Source organism: Dromaius novaehollandiae, chromosome 8 (genome assembly GCF_036370855.1).
Source record: "Dromaius novaehollandiae isolate bDroNov1 chromosome 8, bDroNov1.hap1, whole genome shotgun sequence".
NCBI lineage: Eukaryota > Metazoa > Chordata > Aves > Casuariiformes > Dromaiidae > Dromaius > Dromaius novaehollandiae.
The window spans coordinates 35755104-35778386 of record NC_088105.1 but is presented as its reverse complement, the minus strand read 5'-3'; the positions used below and the strand labels follow the sequence as shown (position 1 = coordinate 35778386).

Genomic DNA, 23283 nt, shown 5'->3' with positions numbered 1-23283 from the left:
ACCAGAATTAAAATGTTGGTTTTATTCTTCATTATTTAAAATCAGTGGCCCATACCCTCAGTCGAACCCGAATAGTTGTATAACACAATGGCATAGCAGCCTCATGGCACACAGCATTTACGAATGTTCCTGAAAAGCTGTTAGTGCCATAGTTGCCATGGCCTTTTTGTCATCATGAGTAGTATGTCTCATCCTAATTCAGGTTTAGTACAATGAAATTCCAATATTTCATATGTAAGGGGCTCACTTCATCTGCAAAGATGATGATACAATTTGTGGAATTTGTTCCAACGTGAGTCTTTTTAAGGCCTAATTTCTTTGCTGATGTTTTCCAGGGTTGCTTTTGTTGTTGTTGTTACATTAATACTGGCCTAGATCCACCTTTCAGTTTTGTTTATGCAAGAAATGTTGTGGGAGTGTTACTGGGTGTTGATTTCCCACCTCCCATTTATATTATGCATCCCTAGTTCTTGAAGTGCAGACCATACTTTAATAAACCATAAATTGTTTTGAAACACCAGTGTGATTTTTTTTTTTTTTTCAGGCACAGCATAATACAAGAATGCTCGCTACATATGCAGCTATTGACCCTAGAGTGCAATACCTGGGTTATACAATGAAAGTTTTTGCAAAGGTAATACAAAATGAAGGTTTCTTATTTGTTTAACTGTTTTCTGACACAGCCACTGAGTTTCCCTTTTGCTAATACCAACTGGAAAAGAGGCAAAATAACATGATTCATATGAAGTGCACTTTCTTAAGCTGACATACCATCTGATTGTATAGGTTAGAACCAACCTCTTATCTCAAAAATCTATCCTCTGTTTCTATTAAAGACAGTAATGTTGCCAGCATGTATTCCAGTGCAAAAATTAGTGTCTTCTGCTATCTGTTGAATAATTTTTGTCTAAGAGAAAGCTGATGTCCCAAAAGGAGAACTTTTTTTTTTTTTTAATCTATTTCAATTTCAAACAAACTACCTTGCAGAAAAATCACCAGGAAAAATAGACGGTAAGTGTAGGACATAGGGGCTAGCTAAGTGTCCGTATCTAGGACCATCTGGAGAGTGTTGCAGCTTCTTTCTGGCCCCCCGCCTTCGTCCTATAAAAGCTAGGCAGTGTGAGGGGAATGATGTGTGCACAAGTCTCAGCTTCATGTTGATATGCCTGGGACATGCACTTGGATTTAAGAGTGGAAATGTTGTGGTTCTCACTGTTAGACACAGTCTTTAAAATTTTAAAGAAAAAAACAAAGACTCCTGCATCTTCTTTTTTTCCTTAAAATATTCTAGCAAAGTCTTATAGTTATTTTTTGGACAAGGAGATCTTGGAAATCATTTACTGTGCAGCCTCTGATAATTGAAATGTGATATGTCTCTTTATTCAAGCTGCACTGTTAAATAAGCTCTCCAGCCACATTCAAGGAAAGCTAAGCCTGTGTGTGGAAAATGAAATTGTTGCAGAAAGTACATAATGCTACCAGATGTTAGTGTAATAAAATGTATCAAGATAAGTAAAATAACTTTGTTCCAGAGTGGGATGGACATGTGTTTATTATACTGTCACCAAGACTTGTAATGATTTTTTTGTGTGTGTGTGTGTGTGGGCTCAGTAGTGCAGAATATTGCTGTATCTTTTCTACACCCAGATTAAAAATGTCATCTGTTGATAATAATGAATCTTGCATTTTTATAGTATTGCCTACCTTCCAAAAGGCTACTGTTAGAAAAGGGTTCTCAAAATCAGGTGCACATATTCTGCATACTCGCAGATGTATGGAAGTGACTTCAAAGCTATATGAATATTCTGTGTTTAGGCAAAATGCTTCCCCCTGTGTATGCATTGGCATAAAACCAGGAACAGCTGTCACTGCTGCTTCTAATGTGAAAATAGTTTGTGAATTCATGCTTTTTTCAGACTTAGAGATTGAAAATACATTTATCCTTATGACACACGCTTGAAGAGTACAGTGTAGCTTAGAAACCTGTATTTCAAAAAGATTACATTGTAATAAGATTTCCAAGCCTAGTAAGGTATTCACTGATGTATGTTTTATGTTCTATGTTTTGTACTGGCTAGGCCTCAGGTTAATTAGATGTATGTATGCTATGCTAGCAAAATACCAAGTACTGCTGAAGTTGCCAATACAACATGGAAATACTTACCTATTATTCAGTAAAAATTAAAGGATTTATAGAAGCAGTTCTGGTAACGTGAGCTTAGGAAAAAATTACAGTATTGAAACCTAGACATCTGATGTTGGGGTTTGATGGGCTTTCTGTTTTGGGATTTTTGTTTTGTTTTACATTTTGGCGCATTAGAAGCGAAAAGATATTTTCAGCATGAGAAGGTTTCTGTTTTTATATGAGTCAAATTCTGTTCTGGTTTTGCCAGAAGACATTTGACGCTAAATAAGACGTTCATTTTTCAGGCTTCCTAAAACAATTTCTATTTTGTTCAGCGCTGCGACATTGGAGATGCATCCCGAGGGAGTCTGTCTTCATATGCCTATATCCTTATGGTTTTGTACTTTCTACAGCAGAGAAACCCACCAGTTATTCCAGTTCTTCAGGAGGTAGGCTTCCAGAAACAGAGTGTGTGAAAATAAATGCACTATTTCTTTAAGCCAGACCTGAGAACTCTAATCTTTTAGGATTAGGGAGACAAATGAAAAATGTGGCCCTCTTTCATTAGCAGGTTCCTAACTTCTGCTTTGTTTTGTGGTAAATCTTATCAAGAAGAGTACTGCAAAATCAGGAACCTTTCTGGAATTTAGGTGCTGCTGTTATATTGACTTTTGAGATTTTCATCTTACGGTGATATAATTGTGCTGCACTCTATAGGGGAAAAAATTGGCAGGTGGGATAGAGAGAAGTAAATCATATTTATGAGACTGCCAGATGCTCTCGAGATTTGAGTCCAGCTCTTCCATCCATTATTTTGAGATTATTTAATGCTCATCTTTTTATCTATAAAAGAAAAAAAAATTCTAATTTGGTAAGGGAAAAAAGTTACCTAGTGTTTTGGTACAACTTTAAAGCTATTGTCTTACATGCGTCAGGAAACTTTTTTTTAAGAAAATAACATTCTGTACCTCCATTGCATGTGTGTGAGTGGGTGGGAAGTATACTTAGTCAACTATCTACCTCTCCCTGGATACACGCTGGAACTCCCAAGCACTTCTGAAAATTACCCCGTTCTGACTTTTTTTTTTTTGATGTCTGCCTTCAAGAGGAAAATTGCCTTAAACACTGCAGTTGAGACTCTGACTTTCTTACTGACACTGCAGTAGTGATTGGGGGTTGTTATTTTATTGCTACCCCGAGAGTGCATTTAAATAACAGTGGGATTTCCCTTTGGCTTTGCTGAAGTTAAGTGGTAAGAAGAAGTTGTAAGAAGTCATATAAAGTCATCTTAGAGATTTTGTGGGCAAGAGAGCTGTCTGAATCTTGATGAGGTAATTCAATCATGTTTTCTTAGTTGTAAAGAACAAATAAAATAAAGTATCAAAATACTTGATATATAGGCAGAATTTCCCATTGTTAAAGTATGTTTGAAGGTCTTTTTGCATTATTGCTGTCCTGTCTCACAGTAACTGCAAAAATTAAAAAATAGGTATTTTTGTGCCATCTTGTACCAGCAAAACTGCAGCTCTTTTATGATGACTTTAAATTAGAGTGGTAACCGTGCCCTCTATTTCTGCAGATATTTGATGGAAAACAGATTCCACAGAGAATGGTGGATGGATGGAATGCCTTTTTCTTTGATGACATGGAAGAACTGGTAATATTTTAATTGCAGAAGAACACTAATGCTTAAGTCTTGTTTTTACGGGAGAGTGATATATTTGTAACAGTATAATTTATAAAAGACTAGCTCAACTACCATAACTGTATTATTATAACTTCCCACATGAATCCTGTTTTTCTGGAATGAATGGCTGCTTTTTCTTGGTTTATCTCAAATCATTTCTAAGTAACATAAATGAAACCAGGAAAAAAATACTTTTAACTCTTTATAAGCAGGCCTGGATTGAGCTAGCATTAACTGTAGTGATTTATAGTCACACCTTACTTTCACCAAGTGAAACTCTTCATGGTGGACAAATTCATAGTTAGAGAGGTAGTTCAGGAGGATGAGAAGTGCTTGGGTAACTGTACCTATATAAATTCTGTCTTCAATTGCATGTAGAAGAAGCGTCTGCCTTCTCTTGGAAAGAACACGGAGTCCCTCGGAGAACTCTGGTTAGGGTTGCTGCGATTCTACACTGAAGAATTTGACTTCAAGGAGTACGTGATCAGCATTCGGCAGAAGAAGTTGTTAACTACGTTTGAGAAACAGTGGACATCCAAATGTATTGCCATTGAAGGTACTTATCTGCTTAATTTTTGTTCTATTAATGAAGGAGGAATGAACACAGTTGCTCCAGGATGTGTTCTCGTGGTTGCACAGGATCTTTATGTAAGGAAACTGCCATCCACATTAAAACAAGCAAACAAACGAAAAAGTTGTTTGCAAGTCCTACGGCTTATCGAGGAGGAGATCAGACTCCTGTTTTCATATATGTATGTAAATTACTGTTACTTCATTATGACTAATCACGTTTTTAAAACACATCAGTGTTGCTTTGCTATCACCTACTCAGTGAATGTATTTAAATTGTCTGTATAAAAATAAAATTTTTGTTGCAGCATATCTTTTGCAACTCTTAGATTTGTTTTTCTCCCTTTCTCACACAGATCCGTTTGACTTGAATCATAATCTTGGTGCTGGAGTCTCTAGGAAAAGTAAGCTATTGAAGTGTACTGAGAATTAATGTTCACTAATTTCTAAAATTTTGTGCATTTTCTGTTGTTCAATAATGTTGTCTTTTTTCAATAGTGACCAATTTCATAATGAAGGCATTTATCAATGGGAGGAAACTATTTGGTACCCCGTTCTACCCAACTGTTGGAAGAGAAGCTGTAAGTTTTCGTAGTTTTCTTGTGAAGCTTTTAGTATGTATTTTACCTTTCTCTGTCCAGTAAAATGATGCATCTAGAGCAAATGCTTTTTGTATCTTGATTGTTTTGGTGTGCATAATACATGTAATTGTACATCATCTGCATAACATGTACAGCTTAGTTTTGGGCTTCTGTGGTATAAAATATAGAGTAGGAATCAGATCAGTGCTTTTGGCAGTTTCAGGGAAAGTAAAGTTGTTATTTTTTTTAATGAAACTTTTCATTGTGTGACATTATCACAGAAAACTGAAAAATTGTATTTAAAACCCACGAATGGCTTGAAGAGTTTTAGTAGCTATTTGTGTAGCTAAAGAAAATGGACTTGCAAGATGTTGCATGTATATCAATTTCAGAGAGTGGGGAAAAGAAAAAGTGCCACTAAGGAAGGGAAAAGGGGGATGAAAGATCAACTTTTTGTTATCAGTCGACCTTCAAAACTTGCACAGTGAGTCATTGTCAGGAATATGCTCATAAGACACCGTGTCAAAAATAACTCCTTTCTGCCACAGGGTGCAGTCATTGATGTGCAATAGGGAACTGGTTTGTTATGAGCAAATAAATTAACTGGAATTAATGTTGTTAATATCTACTTGAAAAGATGTTTTTAAGACATTTTAGGCATGTTCTTCCAGTGGCTTTCAATAGGGCTTGTGCTCCTAAGTGGTGGTGTGATTTTGAAAATCTCCTTTTCTTTTCTTTCTTTCTTTCTTTATTTTTGTAATGTATTTCTTGAAAACCCTTTGGAATGTGAGCTGGCAGCTTGGGTACACAGGAAAGCAGATTTACTGTTATTTCTCCTCATCCCTCCTTATCTCCTCTTTCCATTTGTTGACTCTTTGTGCAGTTTTTCTTAGTCTGTATTTTATGTTCTTTCATGTAATGACTGTGTCTTATTCTGTTTCGTGCTGTGCCTAATAAAATAGGACCTGAGGTTCATTGCGGGTTTTGAGTGCTACTGTGATACAAATAATGAATTACTGTGTTGGATGTAGTTATTTATATTTGACAAATATGTAAGCATGTGTAGTAAACATTATTGCAAATTATTTCTAGGTTTTTTTTAGCAGTGGGTTGTTTGCATACATGCTCAACACAGTGTTATAGTACTTCTGGAAAACATATACTGGGTGTTCTTGGGTTTGTTTTGCCTTATCTCCAGGTTTTCACTGAATGTTTTTCCCAAACAGGAAAGGCAAGACAGCAAGCAGCCTTTAGCATGTGTATGAGCTGCCCCTTATGTGAAGGAAGTAGTGCCAGTAGTATTACATAGCATTTTCCTTCTTCAAAGCACTCAACAAACAAGCAGTTCTCAGTCTCCCACCCGAGTTAACGCCCCATATTGCCGCTTACCGGTACAGAAGGGAAACTGAAGCAAAGAGGTTGAGACAATTACCTAGGTCTACGGTAGTACTTTGTCCCCGAGCTGGGGTTAGGACATCTCCATCTGGGGCTCCAGTTCAATCTTTCAGACAAGATAAGTACTTTCACAATGTTTATACAGCTCAAAGGCTGTAAACTGTGGCCTTTGCCCTGACATGTGACAGACCTACAGCTGTCCTTAGCAACTCCAGGGCACAGATGTAAGTTAGGTCAATGAGCAGATGCTACATCTGTTTCCCACCATTAAAGGATATTTGTGATTTGCCATGTGATGTGTACACCTGAGCTTTATTCAGTCTAGAGGGACCTATTCATGTCATTTGAGAAGGGCTGTGGGCTGCTTTGGAAGGCATCCAAGCAGGAACTTAGGATGCCAAAATAGATCATTCAAAACATTGCCCATATCCTCTGAATAACCTTTGGGGAAGGTGCTGGGGGAGAGGCAGAAGGCTGGAGCCTGGATAAATGTTGTACAAATGTTAGCCCTCAGGCTAAGTATTCTTGTTTTAGACCAAATTACTCCACGTCTCCCAAAAAAGTTGCCTTTATCTAGGGGGAAAAAAAAGACTAGTTATAACCTAAGAAGTAGTAAATTTAGGGAACAGTCAAGGAAGAAAGTTACCCCATTATTCTTTCTTTTCTCTGTCCTGTAAGTGAATGGTTTATACATTGTATCTGTCTGTGTTTTGATAGGAATACTTTTTTGACTCAAAAGTGCTGACAGATGGGGAATTGGCACCCAATGACAGATGTTGCCGTGTCTGTGGAAAAATTGGTCACTACATGAAAGACTGTCCAAAGAGGAGAAGGTAAGCAGTATATATAAAGCTAACACTTTAAAATTAAAATCTTTCAAGTTGTATTACATCAGGAGAGATCTGGAGATTTGAATTTTTAATGTAAATGAAGAGTATGCTAAATTGCAGAGACGATCAGAGCTTCATGTCTGATCCTGACCTTTCCATCCTTTTTTTGCTTTTCTTGGACTATTTCTGCTCATCTCTTTAAATCTTAGAGTATTCATGCAAGCACATATAGAGTAAAATCAGCAGTCTGTGAGTTATATTTTGCTTCATGATCTATCTTTAATTGTAGCTGACCTTAAAATTTACGTCAGTAAGTTATCTTTTTATAGCGTAAATCTTAAGATGGTCTTAAGACCGTATTACCTGATTGCATAATTTATAATTTATTACAGTGGATTTCGTGTAGTGATCATGTTGGGAAAGCAGATTTGAATTGCTCTATAGATCTAACAGCATACCTCTGCATGCCAGGTAGAAAGAAGTTCACTGATTAAAATCTAGGGCTAACTAAAATGTGCATATGCAGGTCTACTGCATTTCTGTAACATCATATTAGTGTTGTCACTTAGTGATAGTGCCTTCGTACATTAACTGCACTTAGGAATATTGGATCTAGCACTCTTGCAAAAGGATGGTCCCTAGTACATGCAGGTCCATGTCTCCAAAGAGAGTACAGCAAGAATTGGCAAAGAACCTGCACTCCTTGCATTTTTTACTACTACAAATTTTCAATGACAGATTCAGTATAGTGTCTGACTCCTAAAAACCTACTGAAGCCCTTAGAAGTTGGTGTTTTATTGTTAAAGACTGAAGTCTGGGCATTTTGATTTACTCTTTATGTTCATATGTGTGCCCCGTGATTCTTTAAAAGAAACTTTGTCTCTTCCTGCTGCAAAGTCCCTTATTATTTATAGCCTTTGATTCAGTCAGGAGAATTCAAGATAAACGGAACTTCACTTGGACTTCAAGGTCACAAGCTGACCACTTCTTTCAGCCTCTGCCTTAACACATTCCTCAAACACTAACACTTTGAATTGCACCACCTCCTTCTCTGTATCTGTCTTGGGGAAAGGAGTTGTCATCTGTTGTTCTTCACAGAAAGTTGCTGCTGCAACACAGCCACGTGGAATGGCTCTCAAATTATACGTCTCACAAAATACTATTAATACTTAACAATCCTACAAGCATCTTGTGGAAAAAGACCTTTACTTCTCACCTTGCTTCCTGATTGCTAATTCTTCTCCTGTTTGTTGTTTTAATACTTGATGTTTGAATGGGCATCAATGTGCTTTCTTTCACACCCTCTGTAGGGTCAGGGTGCTAATACACTCTTATAGAGAAACACCCAATCTCCAGTCAAATGAAGGGCATATCTACAAGATATAGCTGGCTCATTTTGCCTGTGTTCTGGCTTCGTGCATGGAACTACTCCCAGACTAATTGGCAGGCTAAGCCTGCTTAAGCATAGGTACAGTTCTACACTAATACAGGCAGATAGCTTCTGGGTGGTTTTAGGGAGCTTGTAAGCTCATTAAGTTTGTACAGACTGGTTCTTAACCAGCCTCGATTCTGAAAGGGTTTTCCTGGGATTCATAAGGTATTTGTATTCTGGTACAGTTGTTGGTTATGTAACCATTTCCTTTGAGCATACCTGTTTAACAACTGTACAGAGATTTGTTTTGTTCCTGTGTGTGTGTGTTTTCCACTAGTGCTAATAAACATTGTTATTCAGGTTGAAGAAAAAGGAGAATGAGAAAGATGATGAAAAAGAAGTGAAAGAAGATGACAGAGAAACAAGAGAGAAAAGATGCTTCATCTGTGGGGATGTGGGTCATGTTAGAAGAGATTGTCCTGAATTCAAACAAACACGACAGAGAAATAATAGTGTGCCAGGTAAGTATAGCGTGTGTGTGTTTAGTATCATTTGGAGGTTCTGAGCTCCCTTCTTTCCCTTGGTTTCTATACAGACCTGATAATTATCTTCAAATTTTCTGCAGCTAATGGTTGCTTGCTTTCAGTCATTGCAAACGCAGGCTTTAGTTGAAGTGTTACTTTTCTCCAAGGGGAATAGTGCCTCTTAAAGTACAGTCTTTGCAGGGGTGGCTGGGAAAAATGTATTCAGCAGTAAATATGGTCTGCTTCACACTATTGTATTATTTGTCTTTTATTCACAATGGGTGCATTTAGGAGTAGTAATAGTAGTAATAACTGAATGCATTTCCTCTTCCAAGTGTTTATCAAATGTTAGCTAACGCTACATCATCTGTGAGAGGTAGGTAAATATCCTTTCATCAAGAATCAGTGCTCTTAAGTTAGACTTCTGAAAGCATGCAGGTGAATTGGGATGCTAGATCTGGATTTCAAATTACTGTTAGTAATTAGAGACAAGTCTAACTGAAAACCCATTCAAATTAGGTCCTTAGGTGCCCACAGTACTTGAAAAAATGGAGAAAAGGATTGTAAATGAACTTTAGAGAGAATCTTGCTTCTCTTCTCTATTAGGATCTCCCTTACTCCCTTTTTTTAGGCCCCAGCGTTTCTGCTGTTAATATTATCAAAATCCCACTGCTCACAGGAATAGCATGGAAACCTGTCTAAAGTAGTGTTCTCAGCTGTTAGCAACGTGAGCCTTGTTCATGCTAGAATTTGTATTACTCAGAATTAGATTTTGGTTTTAGCAGCTGTACCTCCGTGTTCAGTATTCTGTGATCTGTAACTGTAGTAATTTATATTAACATTTTTGTTCTTTGATTAGGTGCCCAGTTGGTCCGAAGCATGGTAAATTCACAGCTAGTGGCTGTGAGCCAGCAGCAGGTGGAACGACCCTTGCGTACTAGACAGTCATCAGAATGTGTAAGTTGCAGTTAGCTTTAGTTTTAAAATGAGTAGATAGAACAAACCAGCAATCCTGGGCCGTGCTAGGAACAGATTTGTCCAGATTGTTCTGAACAAATTCTGGACTTTATAATGGCAACATTGCACTCTACAGTACCAGTTACTAAAACTGTTGGGTTTGCAATCGAGTCTCTTGGAGACCAGTTGTGGTCTTTCAAAATGGAAACTACATGGTCAAGTTTCATATGAGACAACCTGCAGTTCTGCAAGGCCATCTTCACTCTCTATCAGATTAAGCTGAGATGCCTTTTGAAGTCTTGTGCATAGCTGTTCTGGCAATGTGCACTAAAAGTGCTCAAAGTTGAGATTAAAGATGAAGCACAGCTCATCATTTGCATGCAGGAGACTTAGGTTTGTGACTACCATGATTTTCTGGGGTTTTAGAAGGGAACTGTGTTAAGGATAGTCAGCTGGAAGGCAGCCAGCAGCAGTGCGTAGAAAAAAATTGGAAGTCAAAGGGGAAAGAATGATTGTCATGAATAGGCAGGGAACATAAATGAATCATACTTCACTTCAGATGTGATACATGAAGAGAAGGCCTGCCAGAGCAAGCTAGAAGCACGAACAGAACAATGAGGAAATTTTGGTTATTTTTCCTTAGAATTTGTTCAAGTCTCTTTACAACTAGATAAAAATGTTAAGCCTGCTCCTGTGTGGAGATGAATAGTAGAGAGTGTTTGAACAAATACAGCTGCTGGCATTTAGTATTATTGGAGTATGGAATACCCCAAAAATTGATTAATTTTGAGCTAATAGGCTGAGAAACCTGTGCCTGCTTAGCAAGCTGACAAGTGAGCAAACAGTGATCAGGCTGCTGATTATTAATGCGCTTTGTTCAGTTACTTTCCTAATTTAGGTATCGAGTATTTCATAACTTATCAGCAAGCATGCATTGGAGTGTTTGTTCTAGCAACAGAGACTTTGTAACATCATTTTTTACTATAATAATCTGCTATTAAGGAGGGACTGATGCATCCCTGTTCTAAAGGAACAGCTATGCTGCCACCACGCTGTGTCACATGATGCAGAAGCATCTCTGTGGGAGCCTTGTATTTCTGTTTGGGAAATTGCAACTGGAGATGTGGGTGCACACACAGGAGTCAGGCACATCAGACACACTGGACCTACTGCATGTGCACAGTCAGTCTTGCGTCATCTGGATGCCTTGGACTCTGTGTGTGTGCTGTGTGGCTGTCATTTGGTGAGGATTTCTTGGCGAGGCCACAGAATATGTGCTGCCTGGGAGCTGTTTGATGGGAGGGAATGTTATGGTGCAGGAGGAGGCAAAAGGGAAGGCCAGGGGTATGGAAGCAGACCAGGAGGCTGGAATTTATCATTTCTCCTCTCCTGCTGCTGGCATGTCCATACATGCTTATGGTGGTTTAATGTTTGCAGTCAGGCTGCGGTCTATGCATGTGCTTTGATGTCTTTTTCTTTTTTTTTTTTTTTTTTGGCTTGGGTTTGTTTTGTTTTGTTTTTTAATGTGTTTAAACTGTTAAACCAGTCATTGGCTTTCAAATCCCAGGCTTTACCTTCTCTTCCTGGTTTGGTGCAAAGGCATAGAGGCACTGGTACAGGAACGACTGGAATAGCAGCAAGGAGCAGTCCCATCTTCCGGGCTTCAGCTGTGCCCGTGGCTAGATATACAGCACGCTTCTGTAAGGAACTGGCTGAGAGGCTGCTATGGGGACGTGCTGCAGACCTACTGGTTATTGCAGAAAAGCAACTGCCAATTTAAACAGGAGAGCAGTGAGGGATAGTGACAAGCTGCAGAGACCTTTAACTTCAGATATTTGACAGCAGCTGAGTTACCTGGAGCTTAGCTGTCTGCTATAGCCTATGGAGAAAGACAAGCAATTCCACAGGGAGATTGAGACCTGAGGTTCAGATAATCACTTCTGTCTTAGGCAGCTGTCTCTGATTTGAATCTCCCTTTGGAGGCACCTATCTTATGCCATCACCACCTCATCTGAGTGCTTAAAAACAAGTTAGATGAACCTGGACACTGGTAATAAATTTTGGCAGATAAGCTGGGAAGCATCCCAATCAACCCAGTTCTTGAAATGCTTTTCTGCTGAGAGCAACACCAAACAGCTCAGATAGGCTCAGGCCTGTTTCTGTACGTTGCTGGTGAAAGGAAAACCTCTACAAATGCTGTAATAATGGCTATTTCTGTGCCTTCAGCTATGGCCTAGCATCAGGATACAGAGGTTGAAACTGGGTCTTTGGAGTTTCAATTTCTTGTTTAACAGATTAAATAAAGAAATATTAGGAGCTTATTTTGGAAGCACTTACAAAGGTATCTTTGATAATAAGAGCCACTGTTAGAAGTAAGGTTTTGTAACTAGTTAATGAGGTTCTGGGCTGTAAATAAACAGGGTGGGGAAGACATTGAATAAAAATCGGAAACAGATGTCTAATGAGTAGCTTGGGGCTAATGTTTCCTCAAAATGATGTTTCTGATGGTGGGATGTGCCACGTTAGCAGGCCAAACTATCTGCTGGTGAAAATGAATGCAAGTTGAGCTGTACTCATTTAAACCAGCAGGAACTTTGGCTTAGTTGGGGCGTTGTTGGGGAGTGCTCTGCTGTTTTTGTGAATAGTCTGATAAATTGAGTGCTTATTAAAGAAAAACACCAGTAAATAGCTAGTGAACTAATCAGAAATACATACTTTTTTTTTTCCCCTCCAGTCTGATTCGCATCAGTCATCTTACTCTCCACAACCTCAACAATTTACACAGAATTCCTCTCAGCCAGCCTCCATTAACCAGACTCAGCCACAACCAATATCTCAGTCTAAGCACGTTCCGCAACCGCAGCAGGGTGCACAGCCGCCCCATCAGGTCCAGCTGCCTTTGTTTAACTTTCCCCAATCTCCCCCAGGTCAGTATTCCACCTTGCATAACCTGGGACTACTTCAGATGCACCATCACCACCAAATTCAGCTTCCCAGCACTTCATGGCCTATTCATGGGCCCGTTATTCACTCTGCACCGGGTAACCCTCCTCATTCTACAAATGTTCCGTTTTCTATGAGGTCTGGCAGCAGCACCACCACAAATAACCAGAGCAGTGTAAGCTTGAATGATCCCAGTATCATCTTTGCACAGCCTGCTGCCAGGCCCATGGGAATCCCCAGCACTTCTCATGAGGGACACTGGCACAATCCTGTGACTCCAAACTCACTGGTGAACAATGGCACTGTGGGGAACTCAGGTAACTCTTCTCTATTGTATCAAACCTCTTGCACTTTGTGTACAAATGTTAAATGTTACAGAAACAGCTAACACTAAATTTGTTTTACATTTAAAAACGATGCTTAAGAAACTAAGTCATTACTTTGTTGTCTTAATATTTTTATAGGAAAAAAAATTATGCAAGTTGGATCTAGGTAACTTTTAGGCATTGGTCCTATCTGCCATTAAGAGCTGTGCAACATATGAGAAATCATGCATTCAACTGAGAAATACTGTAATAATTGTTTGAGTCTAAATTACTTTTCTGTGAATATGCTTACAAATATGGTTTCTGTTTATGCTGTTATATAGATTATTAGATAAATGCTAAGATTGCACCTACAAACTTAGATGTGCACATTGAGGGTTGTCCCCTTGCAAGTACTGCAGTACAAGCTTAATGACATGGTCTTACACAGTCATTTCTCCTATAGGTTATCTTCTTTAATTTTGACATCCTTTCCTGAAAATACTTCATATATTTTCCAACTTCTGCAACAAGTTGGGCAACAGCCTTTGTCTCCTATGAAAAACAAGTACATTTATATGTTTGATGAGGCGGAGAAAAATAGTATGTAGTAACTAGTGCCAATGCTGTTCTTTAAGCAACATAAACAGTGGCAGTCCCTAAACTTGAACAGTGATTTTCTAAACCATAATAGTATTCTCTTGATTTATTTTGTGTATAACTTTACCTATATTTAAAAAAAATCCATCATACAATACACTGATGCAGTCATTCATCACGAGAGATTGGAATTTTAAATCTTCTGCACATCCTTTCTCTGCACTAATAGAGTTATTGACTGCAATAGTGGATTTTCATCTATGAGTCAACAGTGTTAGATGAGATACACTTCACCACTGATTTTTTTTTTTAGGTATTTGCTGACAGGAGATGCATATTTTCCTGTTCTGAGCAGTGTGGGGAATATACTTTAAAGGATGCAGAGACTGCTATCAGCGTGCTTTCTAAGCTTGCCTTTGTCCCTAATCCTCCATCCTTTCTTGTCTTAATTCTCTATCTTGCCTCATCTGTCCTCTCCTCCGGGTCCACCCCAGCGCTGCTTTTATTTCTCAAGCACCTCCTTCCGATCCAAGTCATCTTACCCAGGTAGCTGCCTTCTTTCAGACATGTTCCCCAAATCCCAGTTTCTTCTCTTGACTCTCCTTCCTCCCTTAACTAGTCTTGGTGCTCATCATCTTGTCTGTCAGTCTGTCTTCAGTATCTTCCTTCTGCACTTTGTCTCTGTTTGTGTGCTTCCACTCTCATCTTGTCTGTACAGAATGTTCCCCGGTTTTCTTCTGCTCTCAGTCTCCTTAGGGTTTTTTTGTTTTTGTTTTCTGTGGTGGTGTTTTTTTTTTCCCCCCAGCTGAGCTCTGTTCACTTTGTCTCATCACACTCCTTTTCCTGGTTCCCAGTCCTGGTATTTGCCTTCTTTGTATTTTAATCAGCTTTGTTTCCTTTACGGTTTTGATGCCATTACGGTAGGTCACTGGGTAGGAGCACTGTGAAGATGGGCTGTGTGCTCTCTGTTTGAAGCCTGCTTTCATACCTGCTTGGAACAATTTGGGAACAGCAAATTGAAGGAAACTTTGTCTTGACTCACGTGATCTTGAATGGGAAGGAGCAACCTTACTTTCTTTTCAGTAGACAGTCTGGTCAGAAGTAGGATCGTTAGAAGATTCAGAAGGACAACTTTTTTTTCGTGCTTTTTCTGGACCTATATTTCATCTTTTACTGTATAAAACAACTACTGTTCTTTTTAAACCCATAGCTTACTTATTATACAGTGAAAGTCTATCTACAGGTTTTCTAATGAGACTGAAGGGGAACTGATATTCTGAAAAGGATAGTTGCTTTTAAATTTTGTCTTTTTTTATAAAGGTACATTGACCACAGTTTTTAAATTACAGGGTATTACAGTGTCTTATAAAATCGGGAGCTATGAACAAAAAGAGCAGAATTGACAGTATTGTCAGTGATTGTTGTGTGTACTGCCTCTTTGATGCTTGATTTCTCATCCTTAATGCTGCAGTAATACTAGATTTGTGAATGGAATAATTTACAGCTTGTATACTTATTTCAAAAGCTTTTATTTGTCTTTCCAAAAATAAATTTTAAGTTTGTCCCGTGATCTACATACAGAGTTTCTTAAGCATACAGGTGTTAGTGGAATTCCACTGTACTGCTTCTGAGAATTATTTCTTGAAGTAGGACATGCTTTCATGTCACATTTATGTCAATGATAGTGAAGATCTGTGCAGGATCAGATATTAGTAACATTTTTCAGAACTTTTATTTTTCATCGTGAGAATGACATACAGTCTAATTTACTTCTGTATGGAATAGTGAGATTTTAGGTCTTGATTTTAAGTACTGATTCATCATCTATCATCCCCCTCCAATAAATTCTATTGTGCTGAATAATGAAGTAATGTAGGTGGTAATTTATTGATGTATATTTTTAAAAAATTAGCACATCAGATTAATTGCGTAAAGTCCCCTGCAAACTGTTATTTGAGATGTAAATTGTATTTGTGACTTATTGTTTAATTATTTCACTTGCAATGTGCTTTTCCCTTTCAATTGAAAAATAGATCAGGGTTTCCAAGGACAGTTTGGTAAAATGAACCCTCCTTCTGTCCCTTGGGACCATGGGACCCCTACCCATTTTCCTCTCCTCCGAGGAGCGTGGCCTTACAATATGCCTCAGAACTACATGCAGCAGGGAAATGCCAGCTATCCACCGAACAAACCTTTCTACCCTCAAGGTACTAGAACTAGTATATGAATCAACAGCTCATGCAACATGTCTCTTTACTGTCTCAAAGGCTTTAAAAGCCAAGGAATCATGTTTCACATGCGTAGGCTCCCTGGAACCATAAGAATGAATCCAAGAGTCAAATCAACACTTCAGCTTCCTGTATGGATGGATGAAAATCTTTGTGGGAGGGAAGGGATTAAATGGAGTTCCCAAATATGATAGGCAACTTGGACTGTGATACACTTCCAGTTTTTTTTTTTTTCCTCCTTCATTGCTGCTGTCTCACTTAGAGCCATCTCTGTTTCAATAGAGGATAAAATGACTCGTCCATGCGCATGCTAAGAATTTGCAGAAACTTTTGTCCTAATTAGTTTTATTTGGCTTTTGTACCTTGCCTTACGAATGACTTGCATACATTAAAAACTTGCAAGATCATAGAATAGCTCAGGTCAGACCTTGGATGATGACCTTGGGAGGCCATCTAGTCCCAGCTGCAGTCAAAGCAGTGCTAATGTCAAAGTTAGATCAGGTTCAGTTATTCGGGATACTTTGAAGGATTGACTTTATCCAACTCTTTCTGATGCTAGTGAACAGTAAAGGTGTTCAGCATCTTGCAGGATTGGGAAAGACCGTGGGAAAATGACCTTTGGCTCCAGTAAGAGAGAGACTGTGCCCAAATTTTACTTAAAGGCATGCAATTACTGTGCTGCTGGGTCACCTTGTATAGGATGAGAGATACTGGCATCAAATCCTTTTTTTTTTTTTTTTTTAAGCCTAATCTGTAGGCTATAGCAAGGTTTCCAGGTGAGACCAAGATTTAAAAATCCTGAAGTTATTTTTGTTTAAAGAAATTAAGATTAAAGTAACACAACAATAATAACATACTGATGATTCTGAGGGAATTTCAGAGAGAGGATTAAAATAATACTGCATTGTCCTATTAAATGCGTTAGTCACATAGATTAGCATTTGTGTCAACCACATAAATGCCTTTATTTTTAAGTAAGTGTTATACATTGAATATAGCCAAGCACTGTTAAGTATGTTTAACTTGCTGAATTAATTGTAATCCATTTTCTTTTAGCTGGTCCACTGATGCAGAGTAACCAGCGGTTCTCGCTTCTGTCTCAAGGACACCCACACTTGAATCTGAATTACATTCAACAGAAAAAGTGAAATTTAAGGGGATTACGGGTGGGCGGGGAAGGGGAGAAGAAAATCAGGTTCTGATTTAAAATCTTAATGCAACATGTTTAGATACAAGATTATTTAAGACTGTTTTTAAACTGTATCATTTGTACATAGATATGAACTATAGTTTTTACTAGTATCACAAAACTGAGTGATACAAATTTCATCTATTTTATTACCCTATTTTTAAGGGGACTTGTGTTTTGTTTTATCTTGATAAACTGTAAAGAGAGAGAATTTTTAAAATTAAGTTCTTTATTTTCTATTAGCTGTATTCATACTTTGGTTGCTTCAGACTTTATATATATTGTTCTAAAAAAATAAAATTAGAAAGGGATTTCATGTGTTTAAAAATTTGTCACTTCTATTCTTTACAGAACTATGTAGTGCCAAAAAAAAAAACTTTTTAAAAGAAAAATAAAACTGCAAAAAAAAGAATGCAAGACTTTTCCTCGTCCCTATTTGTATGTGTGTTTAACTGTAATTAGGATACGAAGATTAAAAAAAACAGCTTTCATTTAAATATTTTACAGAAAACATGAACGATGAGTAGCTTTAACAAATAAGACATGCAATCAGTATGCCTCTGCCGCTCCCCCCCTCAAGTGTCACTACATGCACTATTCACAGGCACTGTGTTTTTCTTGTAAATACTTGGTCTCTCTACTTTTCCATTCATAACCTTCCCAAAATAATATGGAAGTATTCTAGAAAAATAAGGTTGTACTATTATAAGATAACTTATTAGAGGAGGTTCCTTCCATAAATTCACTGGGCATACTACTTTGTGCAATGAGTGTTGACAGCACAAATGTGTGGAAAATACTTAAGCAGCAATATCCCAATTTTGTATGTAAAATCTTTGGGAGACAAAACAGCAAATCCATGCTTCTGAAGCAAGATTATGAATAGAGGGACAGTACAGAAGGGGCTTAACACACAGCTGTCTTCTTGCGATTTATAATAAATATATATTAAGAACTTTATCTAGAATAAGTGCTTGACTATTCTTAAGTTGAGGGAACAGGGCCTTGCTGAATGCGAACTTCATCAGCAAAGCTAGAGGGGAGTATAGTTGTGTCATATTCTGTTCCCCACGCCTAGGTAGGTCACAGACTATTTGTCTTCAAAGTGATGGTTACTATTTTTTAATTTAGTGAGTAATTTTGCCTGAAAAGTGATGAGTAATGTTTTGTTCTACTGTCTAGTATTAGTGTCAGAAGCAGCGTATTACTGGACTTCAAGTTGATTTTTACAAAGTAACCAGTAACTCTGGCACAGAGCAGTTACAGCTGAACCTTTGAGAGCGGTTTTGAGTTAGCTTCCACTTTTAGAATAACACAGTAGATTTTGACAGTGTAACTTCCTTGTACCAGGAGGTTTCTTGAGATAGGTTACGCTGGTAGTTCTTCAGTGTTATTGAGCTAATAACAAACACATTCTCACTTTTGCAACTGAATTCCGTTGCCTTTTGTTAACAAAGCCTTGATTTAGGAATGAAACTAGCTTCAATGAGGAGAAATCAAAACAAACTATTAGGAAGAAAACAGCAAGGAGTCTTTAGAGACAAAAAACCTTATTTTTATTCCTTGTCACAATTTTTTCAGGCCTTAAGAAAACAATTAAAAATCCTCAAATTCTACCAGGAAGATGAGTAAGTAACTACATAAAAAGTTTCTTTAGCTTTCTTTTAATAAAAATAAAAAACAAAAAACAAAAAACCCTACTTCTTATACAAGAGGGGAGGGATTAAAGAAAAAGACTGCTAAAGCAGCCAGTACATATCCTGCTGCCCCATACAGCAAATAGGACAGTATTAGACTGCAGTTCAAGGTCCCTAAACTGCATGCTGGATTTAGTTTGCTATTCATTCCCTCGCCGACTTTTCTTGTGGCTTTTCTTAGATCTGAAACAAACAAAAAAAAATATGATTCATAGGACACAGTACTATTACTTGTTTTAAAAGACCAATGTGATTCATATTGGTGTTTTCTGTAATAGACTACGGATAATATATCTTGACTTCAACACTGAGGGAGGTACCATATCAAATACTTTTATCTATCTCCAACATTGTAAGATGACCTTCAGTCCTGAGATTCTTAAAACAGAATCAACACCCTTAAGAAATATGCCAAACCTTTACCTTTCAGGTGACTTAGAGTGACTCCTGTGCCTGTGACTACGGTGATGCCCTATGAGGAAAAAAAGGTAACAATTACTTGTGTTTGTAGTCACAGATCCCAGCAATTCTTTGTTTTGCTAATCTAATTGCTTCTAGTGACTAAGTGTCCTAGATAATGCCAGAGGAACCCTAGCCTTAATTAGGCACACAAACTAAGCTCCATGTAAATATTTGAAAAGTGTACTGAGTGCAATGTTGCATGTATTAAGAGAGTTCTCCAGGCATGCTTCCATGTAACTAGCCATTTTATAATCCAGATTAGGCCTCTACTCTAGCTTCTTCCATTTTCCTTGCAGTAGACAGTCTCTGCTGACAGAGACATACCACAGTTAAATTGGTAAACTACAGAAATACCTGGAGATTTAGATCTTGATCTGTGGCGCCTCTCTCTGGATCTGCTCCGGTGTCGCCTTGGGCTTTTGCTGCGATGCCTCTCCCGGCGTGGCGAGGGGCTGGGAGAAAGGAAGCTTTTAAATAATCATACTAAAAATACACACGTTTTAAGATTATATAGCAGAAAAATAGACTACCTTCTTCTCTTTGGAGAGCGGCTTCGTCTGTAATTGGAGAAAGAAAAAGAGTCACTAAAAGCCATTGACCAAACCAAGTTTCATTTCCTATATTCTCCAGCACCAGGGCTTTTCTTGCATTCTCCCATATGCCCAGTCAGTGTTTGTTTGGCCTGCCACACTGGGGCAATACATGCTTCTGGTCTGGCCCCTACAGCGAGCAGAAAGAGGTAAGTGATGATTTTTTTTCCTGGCTTAATACCCATAGGTCGAATTAGCAAGATCTATTTTCTCCTCAGTCTTTGGTTCACATGAAAACCACAAGCACTTGATTGTGCTTGATACCTTCATTCCACTGTCAAATTTAGCTGAAGTTGGCCAGCAAGTTGAAGAATTACTGCAGGACCAGGGAAAGGGGCAGACAGGGCTTGACTGTGGCTCTGCAGCACTGCAATTCTTTTAGTGGCTAGAAGTGGAAGGCATAAGAGATTCTGATTGAACACTATCTTCAGCTCTGTGCTTAGCTCCAGTAAAAGCACTCTGCAGCACCACAGATGTGTTTTAAGTAAAAATATTGTTCAAAAAGAGCCATGTATCACCTTCTTGGAGACCTGCTTCGGCTCCGCCTGTATCGTATAACAGGAGATCTGCGGGGTTTATCAAGGTCTCTGTAGCCTCTTCTGCGGTGATCTGGAGAGGGTGCTCGCTCCAACTGGAAAGATTGCAAAACCAGGCCCCCCGCAAAAGTTGTAAATCTTTCCTTGCTAAGATTTTTAGTTACCAGTAAGGATTCCCAAACAATTAATACAAGAAAGAAAAGAGGAAACAAGTCGTCCAATTCAAGCTTCCCATTCCTCAAGTATTTCATACTCAAAAATGAGCGGTACTACCTAAATTCGCTAATTATAAAATAGACTGCATTGGAAATTAAAATGGCCACCTCTCATACTGTCCACTCCCTCCCTTAAAAAGCAGAATTGACCAACTAGGACCATCACATAGAATTAAAAGTGATAGTGAAAGCTAAAATACCTATATATAAATGAAACATTTTATATGTATATAAAATATCTGAAATATGAGCAGACAAAAGAGCTCAACAAATATGGAGTACTTCAGAGCTGCTTCACGATCTAGCGTGCTCTTACAAGCAGTTTATATGAAAATACATTAAGGGAGTAAAAAAAACGCATGCAGCTTTTTAGTGCATCCCCTCAGATATTTCTCATAAGCTGTAAGGTGTACTGTGATGTTTCAGCATCAATTTTAACTATTCCCTTAAAAAATGCTGTAAAACAGTTGACTAACTTTTTCATCTTCTTCCTCCTCCTCCTCACTAGACTCCACATCATCCATGTCTTCTTCCAATGCACTAACACGAGGCTCAAGTTGCTCAGCTTCTTCCAGAACATATCGTTTCTAGGAGAAATTACAACTTTATCTTACATAAATCTAAATAAGAACAAACACCTAAGAAAGCATCTGCTGTGCCCAAGAGGTCCTGTACATGGCTTTAGGCAACAAACCTGCAGGCTGATGCAAGTACTGAATATGATGCAGTTAAGAATTCAATAATCATCCACTTTTCCAAACCTGTAATCGAGGCAGAATGATATCACACACACGTTCCTCATGGAGCAGTTCATCAATAAATTCATCCACATGCATCAGTTCAAATTCTGGGAAGAAAAATAACATTTAAAAGAACAAGAAAATTAATACTAGCAACTGGAGTAAAGCTGAAACACTTGAGACTTAAAACACTTCTATCAAGCGGGCTGTACAAACAATAGTTCTAAAATCATTCTTAAACATTAGGCCTATCTTGCAAAAAAAGGGAAACCACTGCACATGTAGGATTAGCAGATTCCCAGCACTTAAACCAGCACTCAGATTATGGTCTGTGTGTTTTCTGTTGTGCACTAAAACTCAGTTTTACAAATACCAAATACAAGTGTTTGGGGAAAGCAAAAGAAGCAAGGCAGCTCCCATTTATAATGAGTTACAGCAGCAGACTATCCAATGAATGAATGAACAAGCAAAAGCAAGATTTCAGGAAAGTGATTTTCCTACAATTTTTTAAGCTGTCATTAACAAAGAGGATATTTAACTTTATCTAGCCTTACATATTTTTCCAGCAAAAGGCCATCGATAATACACTGAGAAACCACAGCTATGTGACAGTGCTTACCCCCATTTCTGTTCTGACTTTTTATTTTTCGATAATCATTGTACAGTGGTTCAAGATACTTGTAGCAGTCAATGGCAGTGCCTGTCAGTCTCATATACAATGCACCAAGCATTCGGACATATCTGAAAAGCAAACAAAGTGTTTCATGCAACTGTGCTTTCTACATAGGTAGCGGCTGAGCTAACGCACAAGTTTTTCCCATAAGTTTCTGAGGAAAAATCTGTATGCTAAAATAAACAGAATAAGAGATCATTTAGATTTTCTCCTTCAAGTATATATATCCTCTATGTGATTGTTTATGCATGCAAGAACAGTATCACCAGTCCCTGAACTGAAAGAAATACCGAAAAAAAAGGAAGTGGATAGGGCCCCCTTAATGCACCTGCTTCCAACCACTCAAGGCAGAAATGTTTTATCATGTTAAGTGCACGCTATGGAAACAAGCCGTTTCAACAGCCTCAGTGACACAAGAAGAGCAAGTCCTCTGAAAGTGAGAATAACGACATGCTTCGGAGAGAAGAGTTTATCACGGCCCCTGTAAAGAATGCTAAACCTAGCACCGAGGTCTCCCTGGCCGTTTTGAGTTTGCACGTCTCACTCAGCATGACAGGCAAAAAGGAAAAGAAAAAAAGAAACAGCTACCAACTTACTTGAAGTCCTCGTTTTTGATGAACTCCACGATGATGTCCTTCTCGGGCTGGATCTGCAGCATCTTCAGCGTCAAGCACAAGAAGGGCGTGGGCTTGATGTTGCCGCCGTAGACGCCCCCCACGTACTTGAGCTCCATGGCCTTGTCCACCACCAGCTCGGCTGGGCGAGGCAAGGCCGTTAGTGCCCGCCGGAGCCCCGCGCCCGCGCCCCGCCCGCTCCGGCCCGGCCCGGCCCGGCCCGCCGTACCCGTGAGGCCGAAGCACTCCTCCTTCCAGTACTTCGACTCGTAGATGCGCGTGCGGATGATCTTCTCCACCAGGTACTGCGGGTTGGTGCCGTGGATGCTGTGCGCGTCCTTCACCGTTCGGTTCGCCATGGCTTCGGCGCCGCGGCGGCCCCACTCCCCGTCCTGCTTCCGCTAGGGGTAGCGGCAACAGCCGCTTCCGCTTCCGGGGCGTCCCTACTTC

The 23283-nt window shown here is 38.8% G+C and overlaps 2 protein-coding genes across 4 annotated transcripts in view; one reads left to right on the top strand and one right to left on the bottom strand.

The window, feature by feature from the left end:
* TUT4 (terminal uridylyl transferase 4) overlaps positions 1–17718 on the top strand; it is a 49664-nt gene extending 31946 nt beyond the window's left edge. For 2 of the 3 annotated variants that reach the window (XM_026105505.2, XM_026105488.2), the window contains exons 19-30: positions 545–634; positions 2461–2574; positions 3705–3782; positions 4191–4368; positions 4739–4786; positions 4881–4963; positions 7076–7191; positions 8921–9081; positions 9944–10041; positions 12776–13301; positions 15923–16096; positions 17174–17718. In XM_026105505.2, coding sequence (XP_025961290.1) covers positions 545–634; positions 2461–2574; positions 3705–3782; positions 4191–4368; positions 4739–4786; positions 4881–4963; positions 7076–7191; positions 8921–9081; positions 9944–10041; positions 12776–13301; positions 15923–16096; positions 17174–17265 — 1758 coding nt within the window. In that variant the 3' untranslated portion in view covers positions 17266–17718. The remainder of the gene's footprint in view (positions 1–544; positions 635–2460; positions 2575–3704; positions 3783–4190; positions 4369–4738; positions 4787–4880; positions 4964–7075; positions 7192–8920; positions 9082–9943; positions 10042–12775; positions 13302–15922; positions 16097–17173) is intronic. The other variant, XM_026105497.2, reaches the window with a different exon arrangement.
* A 1121-nt stretch (positions 17719–18839) lies between these two features.
* Positions 18840–23275, bottom strand: PRPF38A (pre-mRNA processing factor 38A). Its single transcript, XM_026105517.2, has 10 exons — positions 23063–23275; positions 22816–22975; positions 22166–22287; positions 21568–21653; positions 21283–21393; positions 20574–20686; positions 19996–20022; positions 19820–19917; positions 19427–19475; positions 18840–19186 (listed from the first exon to the last, which is right to left on the bottom strand). The coding sequence occupies exons 1-10, from the start codon at positions 23190–23192 to the stop codon at positions 19144–19146; spliced, it is 939 nt and encodes a 312-aa protein (XP_025961302.1). The 5' UTR covers positions 23193–23275; the 3' UTR covers positions 18840–19143.
* Positions 23276–23283: the final 8 nt, after the last annotated feature.